Here is a 24,458-nt window from a genome sequence, read left to right on the forward strand (position 1 = left end):
CAAAAAGCAGTTTGATACATTTTGATTCCAACATAAGTACATACATGTTGGTGATAACTGTGGATTAAAACTTGCCACCTATTCGGCCCAGAGTACTACTACATTGATGCTTAAAAAAAAAGTCTTTAAATACCGCAATAAAAAAAGCAACATTACAAGGAAAAAAAAAAAAAGAGGTCAAAACCAAAAAAAGGTGCAATACTTAAAAGTCTTTGCTAAGTTATACCTGCCTAAGCAAAACCACATACACAGGAAATACACAACACAGAGAAACAAAAGGAAACGCTTGAAGTACACACTGGTTTAAGAACATTCGTTAAGTAAACGTTTCTGTCAGTGATGGCCTGGTGCTGTAACACGCCATGGCCTGGCACAGGTAACACTCAGCAAGAGGAGCAGAGAGGGAGGAGCTGCGGATGCTTTCAGGAGGCTGCTCACAACTTATTTTTTTTCTGTTTTCATAAAATGAAAAAGAGAACCAATAGAAATGTTTAATTCAGCATTACCTAACTTTCTGACGAATTTCTCATACTTGATTACACAAGAAAGGGGAACACAGTTTTTCTGCTTTGAGACATCACATAATTAAAAACTATCTTATTGTCTGTTCCCATTCATACTAACAAAAAGGCCTGCATGAAACTTAACAGATATTCACATGTGCCTAGTGGCCACTTCCTTTAAAAAACAGAAATAAATAAACACACAGTTGCTCCAAGAGGTACCTCCTGCTCTCCTAAATTTTTGGACTTGGCAGTGCTCCACTCTACTGCTAGGTCAGAAGAAAAGCTAGAGAAAACTCACACTCAGGCTAGTTTGCAAATGTACAGGAGCTCCCTGCTTTAATCATTAAAAAGCACTCTGTTCATCTTAATGCGGCCCAACGGAGTTGCTTCAGTAGCAGTGGCTCCCCGAGTTTGTGTGTTCTCATAGTTTAAAAAAAATAAAACAAAAAGCAGATGGCCGGCCAGCCAGCCTGCAGACTGTCAGCAATGCAGCTTTCTGAGAAATGAGGGTGGTGGTGGAGGAGGAGGAGGAGGACACAGGCATAACACACACACAGAGACAGAGAGAAGGATGCACGCGAATGCACATGAACACACGTGCACACACATACCAGAACGAGCATGCCTGGGCAGTTACATGTGCCAGAACACACTGGTATTTATCAACCAGCCAGTCACAAATTTTTTCCTTTTTTTTTTTTTTAGGTTTTTCGTGTTTTTGTTTTTAAAGTGAGGCTCCGTCAAGTCTTCCCTCCCCCCACCCCAACAATTCTTTTGAATTCCCCTCCCTCCCAAACATGGTAGACCTAAGGACGGAAACACACCCAGTGCAAACAAAGTTAAAAAGCTATTTTTTTTCAGTATATATGTTTCTTAGCAACAACTTCCATATAACATGAAAAAAGTGAAAAACTAGAAACTAATTTTTTTAATTTTTTTGTGTTTAAATTTAAATGGTATGTGTACTTGCTTCACATTGTCTTTCTAGGTTGGCGTTCATGATTCAAGTATTTCAAGAGTGATATGTTCTCTTTTTGGATTCATATTCCAAACAAAAAAACTGAAGGTATAAGGGAGGCAACTATGTGCTCAGACAGTCTGTCAATGACCCACCTTTTTTTCTCTCTCCGTTTTCTTTTTTCCTTTTAAAAATGTATTTATTGCAAGTTGAAAAAAAAAACGAAAAGGTCAAGTTAGTGCTGCTGCTGTTCCAAAAAAGGTCACGAGGTCAGAGTTGAAAGTTCTAAGTTCAGATTGAATCCGACCCTCCTCCCAGAAGGTCACCAGGTAGTAAAGGAGCAGGGCTGCCCATCCTATGGGGATCTTCCACAGTTGGGACTCCCCACAAGCTAGAAGAATAGTTTGGGGGCCCCCACAATGAAGCGCCAGCAAGATCGGCCCCGCTGCTGCCACCAGCACTGCTGCTCCATTGCCCGAGCCCTGTGGACCCACCGAAAAGATTCAGAGCAGGTCCAACAGGATCTGACTGGGTCTGGCTGGTCTCCAGCGACTGCCAACCGGCTGCGGGTGCACTCGGGGTTGCTGCAGGTGTAGGGGGCTGAGCTTGAGCCAGAAAGCGGCTAACTTCATCATCGGTGGCAAACTCAGCCAGGATGGTAGTGTTTCCCAACACACACCTGGAAAAAAAGGGGAGGGAAAGAGCTATGGATTTGAGGGAAATCCTAAAGCACACAGGGACTGAGTATTTTGAGTCCTCGCTATTCAAAGTGTGGTCCTTTGACTAGCAGCTTCCACATCTCCTGGATGCTTTTTGGAACGCAGAATCATGGGCCCCACCCCAGGCCTACAGGATCACAGCTTGCATTTTAACCGGACCGCCAGGTGACTGAGAAGTACTGATTTACAGCAATAAGGTATCACTAAATCTCAAGATATCAAAGACTACGTGAGGGTACTATATATCGATATCCCTTGGCAGATGGAATTTCTATGTCAAGAAAAATGTCACCTCTTTTTGTACCCCATGGGAGGTAAAAGATCACACCACCCCAACATCAAGGTGGACCAGCTTCAGACAGCTGAAAGTGCCGCTCTGTCTCAGGGCTGGGCTTGCTGCCTGAGCCTCGCCATCACCAGCTTGCTCTGATCGTAGCTTGCTGTTGTGGCATCTACAGCCACAAGGAGTCAGCTCTCTCCTGGCCACCAGTTTGACAGTGGCTGGGAGGGGGATGGGCAAAGTCAGATCCAGTCCCACCTACTTCAGGCAAAACGTCCACTACCCACACCAAGACCATAATATTTCAACATCACCCACAAAGAAGCCAAAGCAGCTAAATTCTATTATGAAAAGTGACAGCACTTACGATGTTTCACACTTTCATTAATATTTGCTTTGTTTTATGGTACTTAAAATTTACTCACTACACTACTTCACAAATTCTTTTTTTTTTTTTTGTGAGGAAGACTGGCCTTGAGCTAGTATCTGTTCCCAATCCTCCTCTTTTTGCTGAGGAAGATTAGTCCTGAGCTAACATCCGTGCCCATCTTCCTCTATTTTATGTGGGAGGCCTGCCACAGCATGGCTTGACAAGCGGTGCGTATGTCTGCGCCCGGGATCCGAACCTGCGAACCCCAGGCCACCCAAATGGAGTGCTCGAACTTAACCACTACGCCACCAGGCTGGCCCCATCCACAAATTCTTTACTTTTCCAATTCTAATTATCAGCCTACAATATACACAGGACAATCCATGCTTAAGCAGGTAGAAAAAGATTAGCCACCTCAGTACCTAAGCAATTGCCTATGTGATGATGCTGTTTTAGTGCATGGTCTCGTGCATCTTTGTTTAATTAAGCAGGTGCCAAATACTCACGTGTGCATCTTCATGCGTGTCTGTCTCAGTGATAGTAGGATGGGTACTCACATGTGCAGTGCAGTTTGGGCCTTGGCCGCCTCCTGTTTGGTGCTGTATCGGATCAGGGCGGTGCCCTGGGTTAGGTTCAGGTGGAATGTCAGCAGTGGGCCATGCTGCATGCAGATGGTTCTCAAGGTTGACCCATCAATCTAAGGAGTAACGACATTCATGAGATAAAAACTGGAAGTGGGGTATGAAAGGAAGTCAAGTGACCTTTCTTATACATGAGAATAAGAAGGACTTCTGGTTTGTAAATAGTAGTATCAGTACTAAATAAGTCTTGGAGAGATGAATGAAGAACTCAAGGCAGGAAAAGGGTGCATCGAGTAAGAGGTCTTAAAGGCAAATTTTAAGACGTTCAAAGCACTGGGCTGAGATCTAATGTGCCATTTTGCAAATAAACAAGTCTGCATAAATATAGCTCAAAAGAAAAGCATGTGATTCAATGTATGGTTTATTTCCCTTAAGAGGTTAACAAGCGAACATGTGCTGATTTATAGAGCCTTAAAAAGCAGAAATAACATGGTACCCAAATAAGAATTGAAGAACACATGAAAGTTCTCAGCATCATTACTAATGCAGTATTCTTCCAACTCCCCATTAAGAATCTCACATAGAGCTCAAGAGAAAGACACAGACAAGAAAAGCACTGCTATCCATCTGATGATTTAAATGCTGACGGCTGGCCTAGCTCAAGACTATTCTGATGTCCTCTTACTCCTACTCCGGTCATCTCAGGGTGAGACGATTTCTACCTACTTCTCTGTGTCCTCAGCCAACTTGACCAAAGGCTGTAGCTGCTCACCTTAGTCAGAATCTCCCCACTAAGATATTCAGTGATTAGAGACAACAGCCCTCACCTGTGACTCAGATGAACAAATCTATTTATTCACTCTGATTAATTTATTTGTATCAAGATCTTAACTAGGTTTAAGCTGCTCAGTCCAAGATTTCAGGTGATTTCTTTGGAAGGGAAGCAGATTACCATTGGAATAGCCTTAAAAAATTGTATAATTAGCAACAGCAGTGGAAACATTCTGTGGTTTCATCTGCGGGATGAAAACAGGCAATTTCACTATAGTTCTTTATAGAAAATGACTGGAGAAACAGCTCTTAGCATTGTTTCGTAAGTGAGAATCAACTATGTAAGCATTTCAGTGTATGCCACAGTGACTTTTCCGGATACATGTCCTCTAAACAACTTTTAGGTCATAAAAAGTAAATTTATCCAGGAACCAAAGATATGCCCTTATAGCCTTCTTTTAAACTGTGATTGAGATTAGTCTCCTATTAGGTAGTTTTGATTTTAAAATTAATCAATTTGGGCCGGCCCCGTGGCTTAGCGGTTAAGTGTGTGCACTCCGCTGCTGGCGGCCCGGGTTTGAATCCCGGGCGTGCACCGACGCACCGCTTCTCCGGCCATGCTGAGGCCACGTCCCACGTACAGCAACTAGAACGATGTGCAGCTATGACATACAACTATCTACTGGGGCTTTGGGGGAAAAAAATAAATAAATAAAATTAAAAAAAATAAAATTAAATAAAATTAATCAATTCCTTCTAATACAAACACAGCCAATCCCTATATTCATTTTATGCATATATACATATGTACTTGCTGTTTTTCATTTGATAAAACAGAAGTAAACAGCTGGTTAGCTTGCCCAGGTTCCTTTCAACACAGTACATCCCTTATTGCTTCTCTCACCCGAACCATATTATGCCCACCATACTATGTGACAACTTATAAACAACGAGGCATATATAGTTTTGAGGATGGTTATATAAAATCTTCATACTTCAGTCAACTATTAACTAAAAAAATAACCTGGGTCTTTTAGCTGAGTTGTTTAGATATGGAGATTAAGAGCCGACCCAGACTCTTCCTCACATTAACTATATTTAGGAAACTGCCTTTCTCCACGTGTACCTTGAAATATGAGCCCTGGATTACTCCCACAAACGGGTTCAATGGGCAAATAAATTTAGGAGAAGCTGTATTCCCCCACAGAGGATCATAATACATGTTAGCATATTAAAGGGTCTAAGAAGTCTTATAGTGAAGAAATCTGCTTAATTTTGTTTACTCAAGTATACATTCCAAACATATTAGGCCAGAGACCTGTTAATATCCCTTGGGAACACTCTGGAAAATGCTGGCTTAGTAAAGTATGCATAAATCCATTTATGAATTAAATGCTAGACAATTCATTCTATGTGTCAAAGGGAGGGAGGCATAATTGACTCCTTTTAACAAGGTGGTGTAGAGGTTGTGCTGTCAAGTCCAAATAAAGGTCATGGGCTCAGTGTCGATGGGTTCATTAAACCTCACTTGAGCGCTCAACGTGAGGCTGCTGCAGATACGTCAGTTATCAAGCAACCAAGGTGAAAGGGAGAGTGGATTGGTGCAAATGAAACCCCTCCACTGGATAAACAACCCAGAGGGCATGCTCTGATGACAGCAAATGAGTAATGCCATCTACATACAGAGGATAACAGATGGAAAATTAAAAGCACCTATACGGCATTTAAGCTATGAAACTGACAGATTCCTTCTACTGCAGAGACGAATGGTTAATTACTTATGAAGCATAAAAATGGTTAATTTTGAGCCTCAAGTCTTGCTGAATAACTAACACAAAAAGAGGTAACTTTTTTACATGTGGTTAAAAGACTTGAAACATCCCTTTCCCAGCTGGTTCCAGATTCTGACAGGCACATCTACAGAGCAAATTATCTCTGCTAAACAGAATTCACCAGATAATACCACCCCGCTCTCGTTTTTTTATAAACTACCCACGTTAACACCACCCTGAAGACGGGTGTGAAGCTGAGTAGCCAACATCCCCCATTCAGAAGTAGGCTTCAAGCCTTGGGATGGGGAGACCCAACCCTGCAGGCTGGACTCTCTGCAGTGACCAGGAAATAAACGAGCACTCCTACCTGCCAACCTCCCACATCTCTGAGTTTCCCCCTCTTCATACAATCAAGTCCTATCCAGAAAATCACAAGAAAGCATGATTACCTGTGGAGTGAGATTGTGAAGAACCAGCCAGTAACTAGGACGAACCGAACCACCATCACTCCAGGTAGAGGCTGTAAGCAACCAGAAAAAAAGATTAGGAAGAGCTATCAAAAAATTAAGAAAGCCGTAAGGGAAAAACATTTTCACATAGCCCACACGTTTCTTCACTCCTTTTATACATTATCTCCTCTCGTCCACCTCACTCTGACCTTCTTCATCTTGTCACTGAACCGCCAGTTCTCTTTTCCTAGACCTTGACCCTACATACTCTTATGCCTTACTTGTAAGACAACATTTTCCTCCCGGAGTTCTCACTTTGGCATTAGTCATTTTTACTCCATTGGTACCTTGGGAGTTCTTGGGTCCCTCTGTCTTACATTGACTGTGATTTTCCACTCAAGAGATACTTTTTCCTCTACCAGACACCCATGATTGCCTCTCTCGTGAAGACTTCATCACGTCTTCACCATTTGTGTTAACACAAGCCCCTTGTGTTTGAACAATGGTGCTCCTTTAGGCAGATCCTTCTCACCCGAGGCAAGCCGTGAGTCCTGTGTCCCCCACCCCCTGACTGATCGGGGTGCTGTGCTGCTCCAGGGAGATGACGGTTTGGGGTTGGTCAGACCGGGAGGTGGGCGGGGCAGCGGTGTAGTGTTCCTTGAGGAAATATGGTTTTTCCACATCTTGTTGGAGAGATGAGTGGGGTTGTGTCCTATGGGATCTGGGGACCATGTTGATTTGTAATCAGGGAACTTTGCTATAAGATGAGAAAATTAAGGAAGGAATAAGGTTAGATAGGTCACTTTTGTCAATAAATACACACCAATTTTGTGTGTGTATATATATACACACACACAACATACACATAAATATACATTTATAGTCTAAAAACATTAAGTGCACATTTACGAGTAGCAATACAAAATAATATTGTTCTTTGAGCTTATTAAACATAAAATTTTCAATGACTATTACTCTGAACTGACAAATTAACACATAAACCAAAGATTTAATAAGATAACTAATTCTCTACTGCTTTCTTAGCTAAACACAACCCGAAAGGGAAGATAAATTCAAGGAAAGTATTCCTAAAGCCATTAGTCTTACAGACCTAGCAGAACATGAACCCTAGCAGAACTAAAGTGTTCTATAAATACTTATTGACTGAATGGATGTACATTAGAAAATTATACTTTTCTTAATTCAGAATATTAGATGTCAACATTCAAACAGATTTTTAATACACAATGAACAAATAATCACTAAGGGATTACTATGCTGTAAGGGGGCTAAATCAGTGTTGTGGGTAATATGAGCAGTTATTCTCAAGAACTTCAAGTTCAGATGGGAAGACAGAATAGATGAACAACAGAATCAGTAACCCCAGGCAACATCATATATGTTCAATACACAGAGGAGAAAGATAATGCTGGGCTGTCAGCAAAGGCTTTGCAAAGACAGGTCTTGAAGGATTTACACAAATAGATGGGCTCAGAGAGACAGGAAAATATAAACAAGCTTCAGCTTCAACTCCCTCTGTACCAAATATGTTTTCCGGCAATTTTGGCTAAACATTTCACAGGGGCAGAGAGGTAAAGGAGGCCATCAAGATAGGTTGGGGGCTGATGAAGATGCTACCAGGAGTTTTTGCAGTAGATTTAGCACGTAGTGTTTAAACGAGGGTATAAACCTGGGTGACAGCAAACGGCTGTGAGAGATATTACTGCAGAATAAACCATTTGGGAGACATCATCACTGCCTGGATCCAGGGAGTGAGGGAGAGAGAGGGAAGAGTGAGAAAATACTGAGATTTTGTGACTAAGTGAGGCACAGGAGCATCATTAAGAAAAATAAAGTGTTAAGAAGGAAAGACACATTTGGGGGTGGGAAAGCATACGCTCAGTTTTAGACAAGTCTGAGGTGATCTGGTGTCATCTCTCAGGTGAATGTTCAATTGACAAACGATAAAATAGTTCAACCTGAGATATGGGCAGTACAGGAATAAAAGAGTTAGGTGAAAATGAGCTTTTACGTGTAAAGGAAGAAGTATAACGTAGGGTGGTGGTTAGAAACACAGACGGCTGAGATGCTCCTTTACACACTCACTCAGACCTGAGGCAAATTCTATCAGCTCTTTGAATCTCAGTTTTTTTATCTACAAAATGGGGATAACACCAGGACGTCCCCACAGATGCTGGTGAAGGTAAGGTTAGAATTCATGCCTGGTCTGCAGGAGCATTCAATAAATGATAGGTTATTGTTGTACTGTTGATACGACACAGAGGTGGAAAGAAAAAGAGACAACAATTTGTGAGGCCATTAACCTGCAGTGTCTTAGTAAGTAGCTAAGGATTTGTTTTATTTGCTTTTGCTTAGACAAAGATCAGAAGCCTTAATGATTTTAACGGCTTAAAGTCCAACTTTTGCAAGACCAAGATGATTTGTCTCCCAATGACTAATGATCTGTCTACTAATCTATAAGGCACTGTGTTACGTGAGTGACTTCAAAGGCTTTATTCTATCCATTAACTTTTCCATTCCCTATTGTCTTTCAAAAAAACACAAGGACCTCATATGCTGTTGGTAGAATTAATCAAAGGTCCTCTTTTTTTCCCTTGGCCATCTCCCCTTAGCCTTTGTCTGTAAGTGGAAGGATTTTTAGAGAAAAAGCAAGCTATAATTGGCTGCCTTAGGAATAACAACCTGGACTTAATTGGTTCTTCCCATGGCCTCCGAGGCTCTTGGCAGACTTGTTAAAAGAAAAGCACTTGAGTCGTCAAGATATAGCCTCTGCCCTCTGAACACCCACAGCTCCCTGCAATTATGTCACCATCTGCCTTGTCCTAAAGCCATATTTGTCTCATCATACCTCTGTGGGACTAGAAGCTCCTCAAGGACATGGCCCATACAAGAGGTGTGCCTCCATCTATGCTGACCTATGCTATTCAACCTCTGTGAAAGTATTCCTTAAGAAATAAACACCAATTTCCTTTGTAAAAAAAGGCAACCTGATGGAAGAGTGCTAACCGAAGGGAAACAAATAGTTCATACTTGTACCTGAAGTGCTATGAACGTTGGTGAAGGAGTTGTCAGAGGCACTGTAGGGCCAGGCACCAGGTGAAGGCAGCGAGGTGTTGAGGGAAGAATTAGACCCTTTGGGTGAACATGAAGAGCACGACAAAAATATTGCAGATAAATGTCAGTATAACCAGTGAAACTTTTATTTATTTATTTTTTTGTGAGGAAGATCAGCCCTGAGCTAACATCCATGCCAATCCTCCTCTTTTTGCTGAGGAAGACTGGCCCTGGGCTAACATCTGCGCCCATCTTCCTCCACTTTTTATGTGGGATGTGGCCTCAGCATGGCTGGACAAGCAGTGTGTCGGTGCGCGCCCGGGATCCGAACCCGGGCCGCCAGCAGCAGAGCGTGCGCACTTAACCGCTATGACATGGGGCCAGCCCCTAACCAGTGAAACTTTTAAGTATTTTATGTAACTTTCAACAGAAGGGAGAACAAAATATATCTAAAAAATAAATGTGAAAAGCTACATATTCTTATGTTTTCTGGTTAAATTATTAGATACTGGCAAGTACAAATGAAGCCACAGATTGACAAATATGAAAATGCTGGGTGTTGAATAAACACAAGGGATGTTTCATTTATTTACCTGTGGTGTTATCCCGCAGAAGTTGGTGGTCAGTATCTACAATGGGAGATGTGGCTGTACCCCCCAGTACACTTCCTGGGGTGACATAGGGGTCAGATTCAGGGTCAATGTTTTGGATACCTTTCCATGGCACTCCTGGTTGGAATTCTGAGACAAAGAGAACAAATATTAGAGGTAGGAGGTTGTTCAAAACATGGTAAAATCAAGTTATTTTTTGATACAAGAAATAGATCTGTGAAAAGTCTAAATACTGAATCTTTATCTCAGATTTTCATCAAAAATTTTTTTAAAAATTCAGCCCAAACATATACTCTGCCAGCAGCACCTTTGTGTCATTACCACAGGTCAACTTTCTCTGTCTGTCTCTCTGGTAGGGAACTTGATGCCAGAGCTCATCTGGGCCTGGCCCCAGTACCTGCTGTTCCTGCTCCCAGGGAAATGCAGGCCTGAGGGCCAGGAGGCAGGGTTAAGTAGTCTGGTGCTCATGAGAACTGTCCAGCCATCTAAGATACAAACTGGGAGAAAATCTGGGTTAGAGATCAGTGACCTCTCCCATATATCTCACCAGAAACTGGCTCAGATGCATAAAAGAAAACGTAATACAAATGACCACCGCTCTGTGGAACATCCAGGGACAGCCAGCAGGAATAATTTGACTTATCATGAGAAAGCTTAGATTACGTATAAGTGTTTTCAATTTTTTATTGGTTAATTTAAATCATATTCTTTTTTTTTAAAGATTTTATTTATTTTATTTTTTCCCCCCAAGGCCCCAGTGGATAGTTGTGTGTCGTAGCTGCACATCCTTCTAGTTGCTGTATGTGGGACTCGGCCTCAGGATGAACGGAGAAGCTGTGCCTCGATGCGCACCCGGGATCCGAACCCGGGCGACCAGCATCGCAGCGCACGCACTCAACCACCAAGCCACAGGGCCGGCCCTTAAATCATATTTAAAGCTATGAGATCAAATTAATAAATTTTTATGTTCCTAATTATGATCAGGAAGAGCAATATGTATTATGTGAACAATATGCATTAAATGATCCTACTTAAATAGAATGAAACTATACATAATCATATCACAAATATCTCTGTATAGAAAGAGGTTTAGAAGGACATATACCAAATATTTTATTTTTGCTTTACTAAATTTAAAAATTTTTCTACAATGAAAATAGATTACTTATATCAAAATACAGAGAAGGAAAAAGGTAACAGTATAATTGCACTCACTACTGTATACCTGGAAGCTAACTGATGATAAATACTTGCTTAATCTATACATAAATCAATTCTAAGGACGTTTCAGAAGAACCCAGGTTACAAGGCACCCTATGCGCGGATGAATGCTGCTGAGTCCTGGCTCCAACGTTACCTTCTTTTATCCCCATTTTCCACTCCTCTGACTTCCTTTAGCTTATCTATACCTGTGCAATATTTACCACATGGTAACTTAGCTTGTAGGTGATCAGAGTCCACAACCTTACCTTCCTGACTGAACTTTATAGAGCAGAGAGCCTATCTAATGAAAATTTCCTATCTTCCCACAGCATAGCATATGCTTTGCTTTTATTAGACAATAATTACTCCAAGTGAGTGCCTTAGTAAAGCAGGTGGCAAAAGCAATCTGTTTAGAACCTGAAGTTAACAATTAAAAAACAAATGGTATCTCAGAAAAAACACTTCCTGGACAATACCTGGAGGCCAACTGGCACTGCTGGATTTACTTCCAAGTTTATTTGTTGGTGGAGATTTGGCAGGTAACCAGCTATCACCAGCAGGACCCGTATGGCCACCCAGTGTGTCACCCGGGATGATATCAAACTGGTTGTATGGTGACCCTCCTCGGGTCTTACCAGGGGCCACTATAGCGCCTGAGAAAGGAGAGAGGAAATTAATTCACACCCAGAAAGGACTCCTGTGAACAAGACTTGTCAATCTCACATTCAGAGGAACTCAAACAAACACATTATCCTGAAGCTTATGCAGTCAAAAGAGCACTGGAATGTGAGATCCCACACGAGAGCCAGTATATAATTAATGAGCAGTCTGACCGTGGACAATCCATTTCACCTTTCTGAGCCTCTCAGCTTCTCACTTATGCACACAGCTCTGTTCTCATTCTTGAATGTTCCTTTCAGTTTTAAAATTCCATGGTCTTATGAAATTAAGGAAACTTTCATAAACTACGAATCATACCATTATCCCCCCAGTTTCTATACTAATGACTCAAGAATGAGAAACAGGAAAAATACTAAACAATCTGTGGCACATAAGAGGGTTTTTAACTACTTTTCTACTGACACTACCCACCCAAGTCCTCAAGTGCTGATCAGGCCTAGCTTAGCTGGAAGCAGCAGTGTAAACAGAGGGAGGCCACTGGCGAGAAAGCATCTGCAATTGCTTTAAATTCCAAAGCAGTGAGATGGAATTCCTGCCTCCGGTCTCCGCCAGCACAAGACCAGCAGTGAACTCTGCCCCTCTGAGATCCAGGGCCCCACACACCGAGAACAGCAGACCCTTTGTCACTGCCTTCCTGAGAGCATTTCAGCGGTTTTGTCGGTGCCCCCTTCATGCATTTTATATGCTATGAGGCAGGGAAAAAATGAAAAGCTTAAAACTCCCTTCAACTAACAAAAAATGAGCTTTTACTTTAAATAAAATTTTCAGCCTCTGTGAGATACCATTCTACTTATTTCTCAAATGAATTTTACATGTTGTATTGTGTCACCTGATCTATTCTTAGGATGCTATTTAAGAACAGATAAAATTATTTCCAGGGTAATGTATTAAAATATTTGTGTAAATATTGATTAAAATAATCTGTTTGGTTTGGCCTAGCAGGAGTATTATCAAAACTATCTCCGTGCTCAGCTAAGAAGTCATTTGCTTTTCTGGAGGCACTGACAGAAATCCGACTCAAGGGGATGTTACAGTGAAGTAGGAGAAAATGAAAAGCTACATTACCTTGGGGATTGCTAAGGGAATGGGGAAAACACTAGCTACAAGCTCTAAAAAGGCAAGTGGATAGTTTACCTTCAAGATCTCCTCTCACACGCCATTTTGTATTTGTCATCACCCACCTACCATGTCTCTGGGGGCAAGGGGAGCTGATGATTCATCCAGCCTAAGGAAGCATGGTAAGTGTCCAAAGCAACAGATGCTGGGCTTGGCTTACTCAGTACAGAAACAGATTTTATAGTTTCAATAAATTATTCTTGATCTCATAGCACAAAATCAAATGATAATGCATAGGGATAGCACACAGAGAGCTCCATGTGGCCACTTCACCAGCCTCCCGGATGGGCACAGTGAAGAGTGATTCATAAAGGAATCCTGAAAGGCTTCAGACTGACGGGGCTAAGGCCTGCCAGGGAGTCGCAGCAGGAGCAGTCCAATACCTATTTATATTTGGTTCTCATGGATACAGTTGAGTCCAAGTGATTAGCGTCCAATGAAACAAACATTGAAACAAAGGCTGAAGGAAGGTTCTAAGACCTTTTATCTGTTTTACAGGGAAATGGAGATCTTACAGAGAATTATGGCGATGAAGGGCCAACCCACATTCACAACCAAAGCCTACAATGCCCTCAGTTGCTGTCTTGCAGGCACCATAATTCATAAAGAACTAGAAAGCTTCGTGGAGAGTTCAAATCTCATGTATCGATCCATTAGTCATCCTTTGGAGATTAAAACGTTCAAATAGTCAACATGTAATATGTTTGTGGTGATCTCTTGCACCTCAAAAAAACTGATTCTGTTCTCTCAGACAATTTATTAAGGTTTTACCACAACGGGCGCTCTCAAGTTCACTGCTAGTACCCTCAATGCCACTGCAGGTGGGAAATTTTGCTCCCTTAATTAGAACTAGCACTTTAAGTTTCTTATAAGTTGAAATACACACAACTCCAATCTTCCTCTCATGGGTGATCATAAGATCAGGGGGGAAAAAAAATCAGGAGACTCATTAAGAAGAAGCTAAAGATCTGTGCTTCAGAATAATTTTATAGGACACTTCATCAAGGCCTGCTGAGGGTCAGAACAGTGCCAGCTCATAGTACTTTGCTTGCTCTTACCATTTTTGTGCATATTGGCTTCCTGTGTGGCTACAGAGGGCAGTCCCTCCATCATGGAGGTCCACTGTTTAAAGCGAGACTCTGTTCCAGCCTCCTTCCCACCAACCATGCCGTAGTCCATGCCGCCAGAGCTGAAACCTAAAAGGAGAACCACATTTTATGTCTTTCTATAAATTTCTAGTATCAGTAACTAAGAGTTCTAAGGCAGAACCCGTGAACTGCTTCATTTATCACTGAAAGACTAATTCACAAGAAGTTTCTTCACTCAGAAACAGATATTTTGATTCAAAATCCTGATCTTGCCTCTTTCTTGCTAAAAACGCGATGACTCTTTGTTAGGTTACAAAAATTTGTTAGGACTGCCATCTAATTAAGACCATACCAGTGCACTCATGCATTCACTTATTCATTTAGGTAATATTTGTGCCAGATAGAAGGCTAGGGCCAATGATTCTCCAACTGAAATGGAAATGTCCACATCAAACCACTATGATATAACAGTAGCTACGAGGTTGTAGTAAGGATATCTGGGGGAAGAAAAGCTTTGCAGAACAGGGGACATTTGATCTAGGGCCTAGGGCAGGTATGCTAATCAGTTAAGGAAACCAAGTACAAAGCTCTGACTGATGACAATCAGGCATGTTCAAGGAATGAGGAGGAGTTCAATGTGACTCCACTGCTTGGCTAACTATGGGCGAAGTGAAGCAGGAGATGGGGAGAAATGAAGAGCCATGTCCTGTAGGGTCTCTATGTATCAGGCCAAGGAGTTTGGACCTTTTCTCTCTAAGACAGGAGATAAAGAAATTTTTAAACAAGGGAGAGAAAGAGATAACTGAGTTTGTATTGTAGAAAGAGAACTGGCAGCGTGAGAATGGGGTAGATGGAGGTCAAGGTAGAATCTATGAGATCAGTTTGATAAAAGTCTTTATGCAACAGTGAAGACCCCAGAGCTTGAATAGCTTCAATTAGTGAGAGTTCAGAATTTACTTTGCCATGAGCCCCCAGGCAAGCCTTGGGTGTCAGGCTTTTAGCAAGAGTGTAGGTGGGTAATGTTTTCCCACTGCACAGGTGAAACCAGTGTGGAAGGCTTGTTGATGGAGTCTCAGAGAGTCCACCATTCATTTTGGGTCAGAATGTACTTAATACTTTTTCAAACTGACTGTCAAAAACGTAAAATCAAGGACCAAAATAAACAAACGAAATAGGGGAAGGCAAGAACAATGAGTAACCACAGAAAAACGAAAAAGAGCCCTAGTAAATGTAGCAACAACACACAAGCACAGGCACCCCCGGGGCATGAGCAGGGTTCCCACCACCACAAGGCTCAGCTGGCCTGCTGGAGCCAAGAGCCAATCTACTGTTATTCGAGAAAGAGAGCAACTCTGCCAGGCAGACTCTACGCTCTACTCATTTTACTCTCCTACCATCTGGGGGCGTCTTCCTGGCCCTTAAGTTCCATTTATCCCAATCCCACTGAGGGCTCAGGTCACATTTTCTCCCCTGTGCTTCTCCCAGTTGTCAGGGATAGTTTCATAAACACATAATAAATCAAGTTCAAATCATTTCTAATACTTTCTTGACCTATGTTTAACATGTTGCTATTAATATAAAGAACACTGTTGCTTCACAGTCTGTAACTGCCTTTACTAGTCCAAGTGATTGCCTGGAGGGTGAGGGTCGGGAGCAGAAATCCTTGGAGTGAGCCGGAAATCTTTCAAACGAAATTATTTAAAAAAAGAGTTTAAGATATTTTTTTCTTTTGTCCTATGAAGCTGAAATGAAATGAGACTGGAGGACAGGGCAGTTGAAAGGAACAAGGGCTTTCTCTGACATAAGCTTCAATGTCCTGAGTGTGTGGCTCCTTGGGCAAATTACACCTCTACCTCTGACAGACAAAACTAACTCAAGGTGCTTGGATGGCAGGCCATCTGAATACTTGGTTCCTGTCATTGAGAAAGAGTTTTTGAAAACAACCCAGAATTCTGGGGAAGATTAAAAAGAAGAAAAAAGGGATTAATAAGATGATAAGGAACCATTCCTTACACATTAATTTTCTTTAAAGTTGCTCTAAAATTTCTTTAAAACTCATAGTGAATTAGATTTAATTTCAGCTGCCTAGAGTTCTTTTGTGACACACAAAGTGTAGAAAATTAATGAGTTATAAATCTTAGGAGAGGGGAGAGTTTGAGCAGTTCCATCTGAATCTTAGCCAAAGTGGGCATCTTTCTTTCTCAGAAACCTGGAGATCAGACGCCACCAAAATATGGCAGCATTGTAACTAAACTACAAGGTTTGGTAAGGAAAAAAATTGAAGGGGGTGAGAGGGAGAATAGGAGATAAAACTGCCTTTAGAAAGGTTCAATCTACAAATCTAAAGCTATGAGAGGAAAAATTGACGCAAGCTTGTACACAACTCTTTCTCCGATGTCACATAGTAACTTGCATGACATTAGGATAGAGAATGCACTCAACAAATCTGGATGGAAGGAATTCTGCAGCATTGTGCTCTAGTGGCTGCAGTAACAGAAAGCAGAAGGGCACTCCACTTGTGACCTCTGGGCTATTTAGGAGCTATCATACCTCTAAAAACCCAGGAAAACACTGACTTTATTGTATTTGCTATTTCATCAAAATCAAACTTCCTCAGTGCACCAAGTGGCCTCCCTGTAATTCTCCAGCTCTCCAACACAGAACTTGAACTCAACTCAAACAAACCACTAGTTCAGTTCAATGAATATTTACAGAGAGCTTAAAGTCTGCCAGGCTCTGTGTTAAGAGCTGAGGCACAAACTAGAGATGAGACATGCCCCTTGCCTCCCCAGTGACTCACTTCACCAGTACATCCCTTTTACCTATCTCATTGTTCTTACAAATACAAGCCTTTGCTACCTTATCTGTCCTTGCCAGAGTTACTTCCTCCTGCCTCCACATACCCTAATTCATCGTCTATTCATCTCGACCACTTGGCTCAAGGCTCACCTCCTTGAGGAAACTCTCAAATACTTGTCCTTAATTCATCACTCCTTCTATAGTTGATGTCTATAGTTCTTTATTTTCTGCTACTCCTTTCGTTGTAGGTTAAAACACAAACTAGTGCTTTTACAATAATTATAATAAAGAATAAATTATAAAAGAAACAAATCCCCCACAGGCGCCCATTTAACACAACTGTTCTAATCCACATCCACATGCACATGTGATACTGACACGTTCATAACCCCAGGACAGATACAAATTACTCTTCTGCTATTTTAATAATCTCTAACATTCATAACTCTACTTTTTTCTGGGTATATCACACACATAAATGTTCCAAATTTTGATAAATTTTAAACATAAAAAGTAAAATTTTCTTGGAAATGCATTTTATAGTAAGATGAGTGCCTTTGTTTCTCGATTAGTTCAGATAGCTATGAATGACTATGACTTATTACTAGAATGAGACTCAGTTCATGCTACTCTATTCCTATTTTTAAACACTTTTGTAGACATAAAGCACTAAGAAATCTTATATAAATAAGGAGATGGGAAAAGGAGGAGTCTTGTTATATCACTTTATTCTCTGAATTCCTTTTTAAGTATATTCTCTTTCCCTTAAGTATATTCTGTTTCCCCAGCTCAGTAACATAGAGAGTAAAACATAATCTTTAGATAGGTCATTATCACCTGACAATTCAATTAGGCATACTTTTATTTTTTTGTGAGGAAGATCAGCCCTGGGCTAACATCCGTGCTAATCCTCCCCTTTTTGCTGAGGAAGACCGGCTCTGAGCTAACATCTATTGCCAATCCTCCTTTTTCTCCCCCAAAGCCCCAGTAGATAGTTGTATGTCATAGTTGCACATCTTTCTAGTTGCTGTAGGTGGGACGCGGCCTCAGCATGGCCGGAGAAGCAGTGCTTCGGGGATCCAAACCCGGGCCGCCAGCAGCGGAGCGCGTGCACTTAACCCCTAAGCCACGGGCCGGCCCTCAAAAAAATTTTAATCTCTGTATATACTTGAAATATATTTTCATCTAAATCTTACGGGTACAGATTTAGTTTATTCAAAACAGGCAGCCAAATCAGACTTACTTTCAGTCCCAAAATGTGTTTTTCAATTCAAATAAATGCAGTAATATGAATTAAGAAATATTATAACTGAAATAAATTACAAAATGCATCTTGTAAGGCAGATTATAAGTGGTCAGATCACAATAAATACCTAATAAAATTAATTTATATATTGCTTAATAAGTTATCAAATGTAAACAAGTTAATAAGTCAGTATGTTCTTCCTCCTTACTTAATTTAGATTATGGTACATAGCTAAATTTAAATTTATTTAAATTCATAAGTTACTTATGAAACAGGGGTATGATAAAAAACATGAAATTTCTTCAGTAAATGTATGTATGTGTGTATATTGAACTCTGATCCTTCAGCCATTACGAATAGTTAAGACTCGAGTACAATAACAACACCATTAATCTAATAAGACATTATGATAAAATTTTTCTATACATTTAATAAATGAGAAAGGCATATGCTGCTAAAAACTAACAGACTTGCAGCCAATATATAATTTTACTTTTTAATAGGAGGCAGAAAATATTAAAGATGTTATAAGGACTGCCACTGGATTATTCCAAATACATCATGATTTTCGGTTTCTAACAACTGACTAACGCATACCCAGCCTAAAGGAAATCATATGCAAGTTTATTCACAGGCTTTACCTGATGCACTGTGAAAACGGATATTTAAGAGAGGCAGTGTCACTAACTCATACTGCTCAGGCTGTTTGAAAGTACTTTTCTTTCCACCTAAGACACCCTAGGGATGAGTAATGAGAAGAGCTGAAATGAACTGTGTGCATTTAAACTCGTGGAAAAGCCACTTGTGGCTTCCAGATGCTCTCTTTGCTTTGACTGACTGGACTCTACTTCAAGAATTGTGTACTTTTTGACAAAGGGGGATGGAAGAAGCAAAGTTGCTCTGCTTTATTGTCATATACAGTGTCTAAATTCAAAACAGCTCAAAAGACACCAAAATACCAAGCTTCCTAAATCAAGCTTCATCCTTAACAGAAAATATGATTAAGAAGGTGAAGACTGGGTACCCAGGGGTAATGACACTTTCACTAGTCATTACAGGAGGCTTCCTCCTTGTTTGGTGCCCTGCGTTCTACACCCCAGATGAGCATGCCCCGGCAAGACATGGGATGGGGGAAAGTTTGCCCTTCTTTTACATCAAGTGGAAGAAAGGTTATTTTAATTTAAGTCAGTTCTCAGGCAGGTCGTTTTTAAGAAAGAGTACAGCTGATGGAAGTTGAGAATCTGGAAATTAACTCCCTTAAAACTATCCAGGATCAAGGAGTCCTTGAAGTCTTTTATCTTTTCTGCATGTGGACACCTCAGTAGGAAGTGGGCACTCCACTCCAGTGGGTACCTCACAGAACTAAAGCACAGAGAGCAGGGCCATTTGTCCAGGGTCACTTTGTCACCCAGGAGCAGGGATTTCAGGTCTCCCCAACTCTTGTTTTTGAGTTTGCATAGAACAGTATCTTCTTCACCAAAATAAAATCTAAATGCTGTCACTCTAAGAAGAAACCTGCTGTGGTGTGTTGTGCCTTTTTAATTTTTAAATTTTATTTTTAAATCGCTGTTGCCTCACTGATTGGATTCTGCTTACAACATGTTCCTCAGTTCTGAAAGAGCTACGATTTGCCTGCCAACAAATTCTTGATGAATGTCAAAGGTATAACTTTACTTGTGCTAATTCTATTTAAATCAGATGAAATACTAATATCAGAAGAATTTTATCAGTTTGCTTTATAATTTTAATTTTAGTTTTCCATTTTTTTTCAAGAGAAGGCAATTTTATCAGTAGAGCCAAACATCTCAACTTCTACATATTTTAATAGATTATAACCTCAGACGTGTAGCACTTACAGCGTGTACAAACATTTAAACGGGCTTTGAAAAATTCCTGGTGGTAGGAGAGAAGACTGCCATTCATTAGTAGTAAAAGACTGCTTTGGAGTCAGAGAAGTTAGTTATTTACTAATACCGATATTATTACTAATAATATTTACTGCTATTTACTAATTGTGTGGTGTGCTTCGGAAAATCACTGAAACTCTAGATATTGATAACTCCAATATCTCATCTCTAAGACAGGGATGAGAATACTTATCTACCTTGTATGGCTTTGTGAAAACTGGGTAATGTAGGTCCAATCCCCTCATAGGCTTAGAATATGACCAGCAGATACCAAAAAAAAAAAAAATTGAAAGGCAGTTTTTATTACTAACAACTTACCAGAACCATATCCAGGCATTGGCCCTTTGGTTTGAAGGTCTGGGAGCCCCACATTCAGGGTGTTGGGTACCATGTTGTCCAGATGCGGCTTGGGCCCAACAGGATGAGATGGCGAATGCTTCATGCTAGGCTGCCTCTGCTGGTGCTGCTGCTGCTGCTGTTGTTGCTGCAGTGCACTCACCATTCGAGCCAGCTGGAGGTGAGGAGTCCAGAGTGAGGAGGAGGCCCAAGGGAAAATGGACACATGATAAGCCAACATCCTGAACTTCAAAGAAAAAGACTACATGTGATTCGTTCTTGCTATCAAAGAAGGTAAGCAGGGATGCACTCCTCACACAGAGCACTCGAGGGACCCTTCCAATCCCACCTACCTGCTGCTCTTGCTGCTGGCGCACAGCTTGAGAAAGCTTTCTCTGGTTCTGTAACAACTGCTGCTGTTGCTGCTGCTGCAGGAGAAGCTGACATGCCTACAAAACAGGGGAGAGAGAGAGGACCGAAGCTGCCTGAGATGGACTTACTGAGAACACTGAAAGGGTTTGTGCACAGAAGTATAAGTTGCCAAATGAAAAGTGTCCATGAGGGAAGTACCAAGTTCCTGGTTTATTGGTCACATTTATCTCCACCTGAGCTGATATATCAACCCTTAAGCACACTCAATAGCTGGTATATAATGAAGCAAATCAAAGCTAAAGAAAAAAATATGCTTTTTAGCTATAGGAGGAACATCTGCTACTTACCAACTGAAATTGGGGAATTTGTGGAAGCTGGCTCAGCATGGCAATTTGTTGAGGAGATAACTGGGGCCCCACATTGAAAAGACCTGGATTCAGGCCACTGTTGGGAAACTGCTTGAGCATTGAGGCAGAAACCTAGACAAAAGAGAGGAACTTTCAGAATTTACCAGAATAAAAAAAAAAATTCTTTTCAGTGAAAAGAATCTTGATAGATCTAAAGTAAGCATTGTCAATTTTTCCTTGAAAAATATTTATGAAAAATATTAAACGATTGGGAGAAATATACCAAAGTGTTACCAATGGTTATCTTTGAGTAGTGATAAGAGCTTTTTAATTCTCTTCTTAGACTTTCAATTTTTCTACAGTAAAAATTATGAATTTTGCAATCAAGAAATCATCTACAAGAAAAAAAAAACTTAATATGACTTTTGTCTGAGAAGTTATTACTGGAAATGTGCCATAAAACACTCAGTGAACCCACTGAATCAGTTGGTGCCATGAGAACAAACTTAATCCCTCTTCCATGAGTGGCAAGTAGCACACTGGTTAACAGTTTAGTTCCAGAGGCAGACAGCCTGAGTCTGCCATTTCTAAGAATGTAACTCAGAGGAAGTTACTTACTAACCTTTCTGAGCCTCCTTTTTCTTATCTCCAAACTCAGAATAATATTAACTTCAGTGGTTGGTTGAGGATTTCATGAGTTAATCCATGTCAAATGCTTAGAAATGCACTCCCTAAATGTTTATTTTTTTGTTTGTTTTGGTTTTTTTTGGTGAGGAAGATCAGCCCTGAGCTAACATCCATGCCAATCCTCCTTTTTTTTCTTTTTTTTTTTTTTTGCTGAGGAAGACTGGCCCTGAGCTAACATCCATGCCGATCTTCCTCCACTTTATGTGGGACGCTGCCACAGCATGGCCTGACAAGCAGTGCATCAGTGTGCACCCGGGATCCGAACCCGGGCCGCCAGCAGCAGAGCGCGTGCACTTAACCGCTACGCCACAGGGCTGGCCCTCCCTAAATGTTTATATTATTCCAAAGGATGGGTCTTCAAATGTTTAGAGACAATGATTACAGTTCCTTTGTGTCTCACCTTCAGGCTAAATATGATCGGTTCTTCCATCTATCTCATTCAATTTCTCAGTGCAGAGCCCAGAACAGAAAAGCCATTTTCTAGCCTAGTCTAATACCGGGTAGACCTGGCCATCACTAACCATTCTGTTAACAGCCATACTTTTATATACAATGCCTAAGATCTCAGTTTCTCTGATGATTGCATCATAACTCCCAATTCACATGCTAAGCTTATTGTCAATTAAAATCTACAATATTTAAAATATGTCTTCCTCCCTCATGTAATATTTATTTTTTATTTAATTTTTATTTAATTTTATTTATTTATTTTTGTGAAGGAGAGCACCCCTTAGCTAACATCCATGCCAATCTTCCTCTTTTTTTTGCTGAGGAAGACTGGCCCTGAGCTAACATCCGTGCCCATCTTCCTCCACTTTATGTGGGACGCCGCCACAGCATGGCCTGACAAGCGGTGCGTTGGTGCGTGCCCAGGATCCGAACCTGGGCCGCCAGCCGCAGAGCATGTGCACTTAACCGCTACGCCACGGGGCCGGCCCCCCCATGTAATATTTAAGCAGCCAGGCTTTAAATTTTATTAATTTATGTTTTGATCCAAGCTTAGGACCTTATAGTTATCTTTACAGGCATGGCACATAGTACATGCTCGATAAATACCCAGTAGAAGAGTGAATCTCTATTATATGTCAACTTTTTAAAAATTTATTGGTGTCATAGTAGTTTATAACATTGTGAAATTTCAGTTGTACATTATTATCTGTCAGTCGCCATATATATGTGCCCCTTTACCCCTATGCACACCCCCCAACCCCCTAACCCCTCTGGTAACCACTAATCTGTTCTCTTTGTCCATTTATTTGTTTATCTTCCTGTATGTCAACTTTTTAACAGTCACTCCCCCAAGTTCTTTTCTACCGCATTATTTCACTTATTCCCAGTTTGTGTTTCCCCATCTGGTCACTGATGTGACTGTTGAACTTGATGGAGCTGAGGATAATCTAGTAGCATGCCACTAAAAACTTCCTTCCAACCTGAAACTGATCAGCCTGGGAATATCAATGATTTACTAATCCACACAACTCTTCTAGCATTTAGCCTATATTTTCTATCTTGTCTAAAACAAAGAGACAGCTTGTCAAATGGCTTGTCAAAATAGAGATACAACAACTATACTATTTTTATAATACAAGATTTTTTTCTTTACCAGTCAACGAAGGAAACGAGTTAAGTTAAAACTTGTTAGCAAACTGTGATTCTTGATTCCTATCACAGGTGCTCAAAAGCTATCTTTTTGATAATGTAGTCTAGAATCTTGCCTGGAATTGGCACCAAGTTCATCAATCTTTAAGCCACTTTCCTTATTCTTTCAAAAATTGTTTAAAAAACTTCCCATTTTCCTCACTTCCTTGTAGGGGAGGAGTGCTTCTTTCCCATTTCTGATCTGAGGCTCCACACAGAGGGGCATTCCCCTTTATCACAACACTCCAGGTCTCTTTCCCTTATTCTTGGCAGTAAACCTACAGAGAGGACTGCCCCATTCCAGTTACTGGGGAGTAAGTTTGGAATTCAGTATTAGGAAGCTCACATTCTCAGTATCAGCTTTCTCGGTAGTAAAGGGGATATTTTGGCCCTTGTATGCCTTCCTCCTTTGTCTTAAAAACTCAAGATTTGGGCAAGAAAGAGGGGTTGCCATTATTAAGCTCCCCTTGAAGACTCCTAGCATTCCTCAAAGAACACAGACAGGGCTCTGCAATTCTTTTCACAAGCTCTTTCTCTTCTATAGGATTTAATTTGTGTTTAACCCCTTTGGTTGACCATTCTTGTTTTTTTTTTTTTTTTTTAAAGATTTTATTTTTTTATTTTTCCCCCAAAGCCCCAGTAGATAGTTGTATGTCATAGTTGCACATCCTTCTAGTTGCTGTATGTGGGACATGGCCTCAGCATGGCCGGAGGAGTGGTGCGTCGGTGCGCACCCGGGATCCGAACCCAGGCCGCCGGCAGCGGAGCGCGCACACTTAACCGCTAAGCCACGGGGCCAGCCCTTGACCATTCTTGTTTTTAACAGAGAAGATAAAACCAGTAAAAATTTATTTCCATTTAATCAGTCAGCAATAAAAATACAAATACAAATAGTCCAAAGTAATTATTCCTTTCCCATTCACCAAAGTGTGCCAAACCAAACTCG

At 40.9% G+C, this 24,458-nt stretch overlaps 1 protein-coding gene across 5 annotated transcripts in view; it reads right to left on the reverse strand.

Moving 5' to 3' along the window:
- Positions 1–1,273: 1,273 nt before the first annotated feature.
- The window catches only part of TNRC6B (trinucleotide repeat containing adaptor 6B), a 175,447-nt gene continuing 152,262 nt past the window's right edge, over positions 1,274–24,458 (reverse strand). For all 5 annotated transcript variants that reach the window (XM_058568303.1, XM_058568306.1, XM_058568305.1 and 2 more), the window contains 11 exons: positions 21,188–21,319; positions 20,822–20,917; positions 20,451–20,643; positions 14,151–14,288; positions 11,772–11,948; positions 10,075–10,221; positions 9,464–9,559; positions 6,939–7,163; positions 6,407–6,477; positions 3,391–3,530; positions 1,274–2,143 (listed from right to left, as the gene is read on the reverse strand). In XM_058568303.1, coding sequence (XP_058424286.1) covers positions 1,756–2,143; positions 3,391–3,530; positions 6,407–6,477; positions 6,939–7,163; positions 9,464–9,559; positions 10,075–10,221; positions 11,772–11,948; positions 14,151–14,288; positions 20,451–20,643; positions 20,822–20,917; positions 21,188–21,319 — 1,803 coding nt within the window. In that variant the 3' untranslated portion in view covers positions 1,274–1,755. The remainder of the gene's footprint in view (positions 2,144–3,390; positions 3,531–6,406; positions 6,478–6,938; positions 7,164–9,463; positions 9,560–10,074; positions 10,222–11,771; positions 11,949–14,150; positions 14,289–20,450; positions 20,644–20,821; positions 20,918–21,187; positions 21,320–24,458) is intronic.

This window comes from Diceros bicornis, chromosome 25 (assembly GCF_020826845.1).
Source record: "Diceros bicornis minor isolate mBicDic1 chromosome 25, mDicBic1.mat.cur, whole genome shotgun sequence".
NCBI classification, from domain to species: Eukaryota; Metazoa; Chordata; class Mammalia; order Perissodactyla; family Rhinocerotidae; genus Diceros; species Diceros bicornis.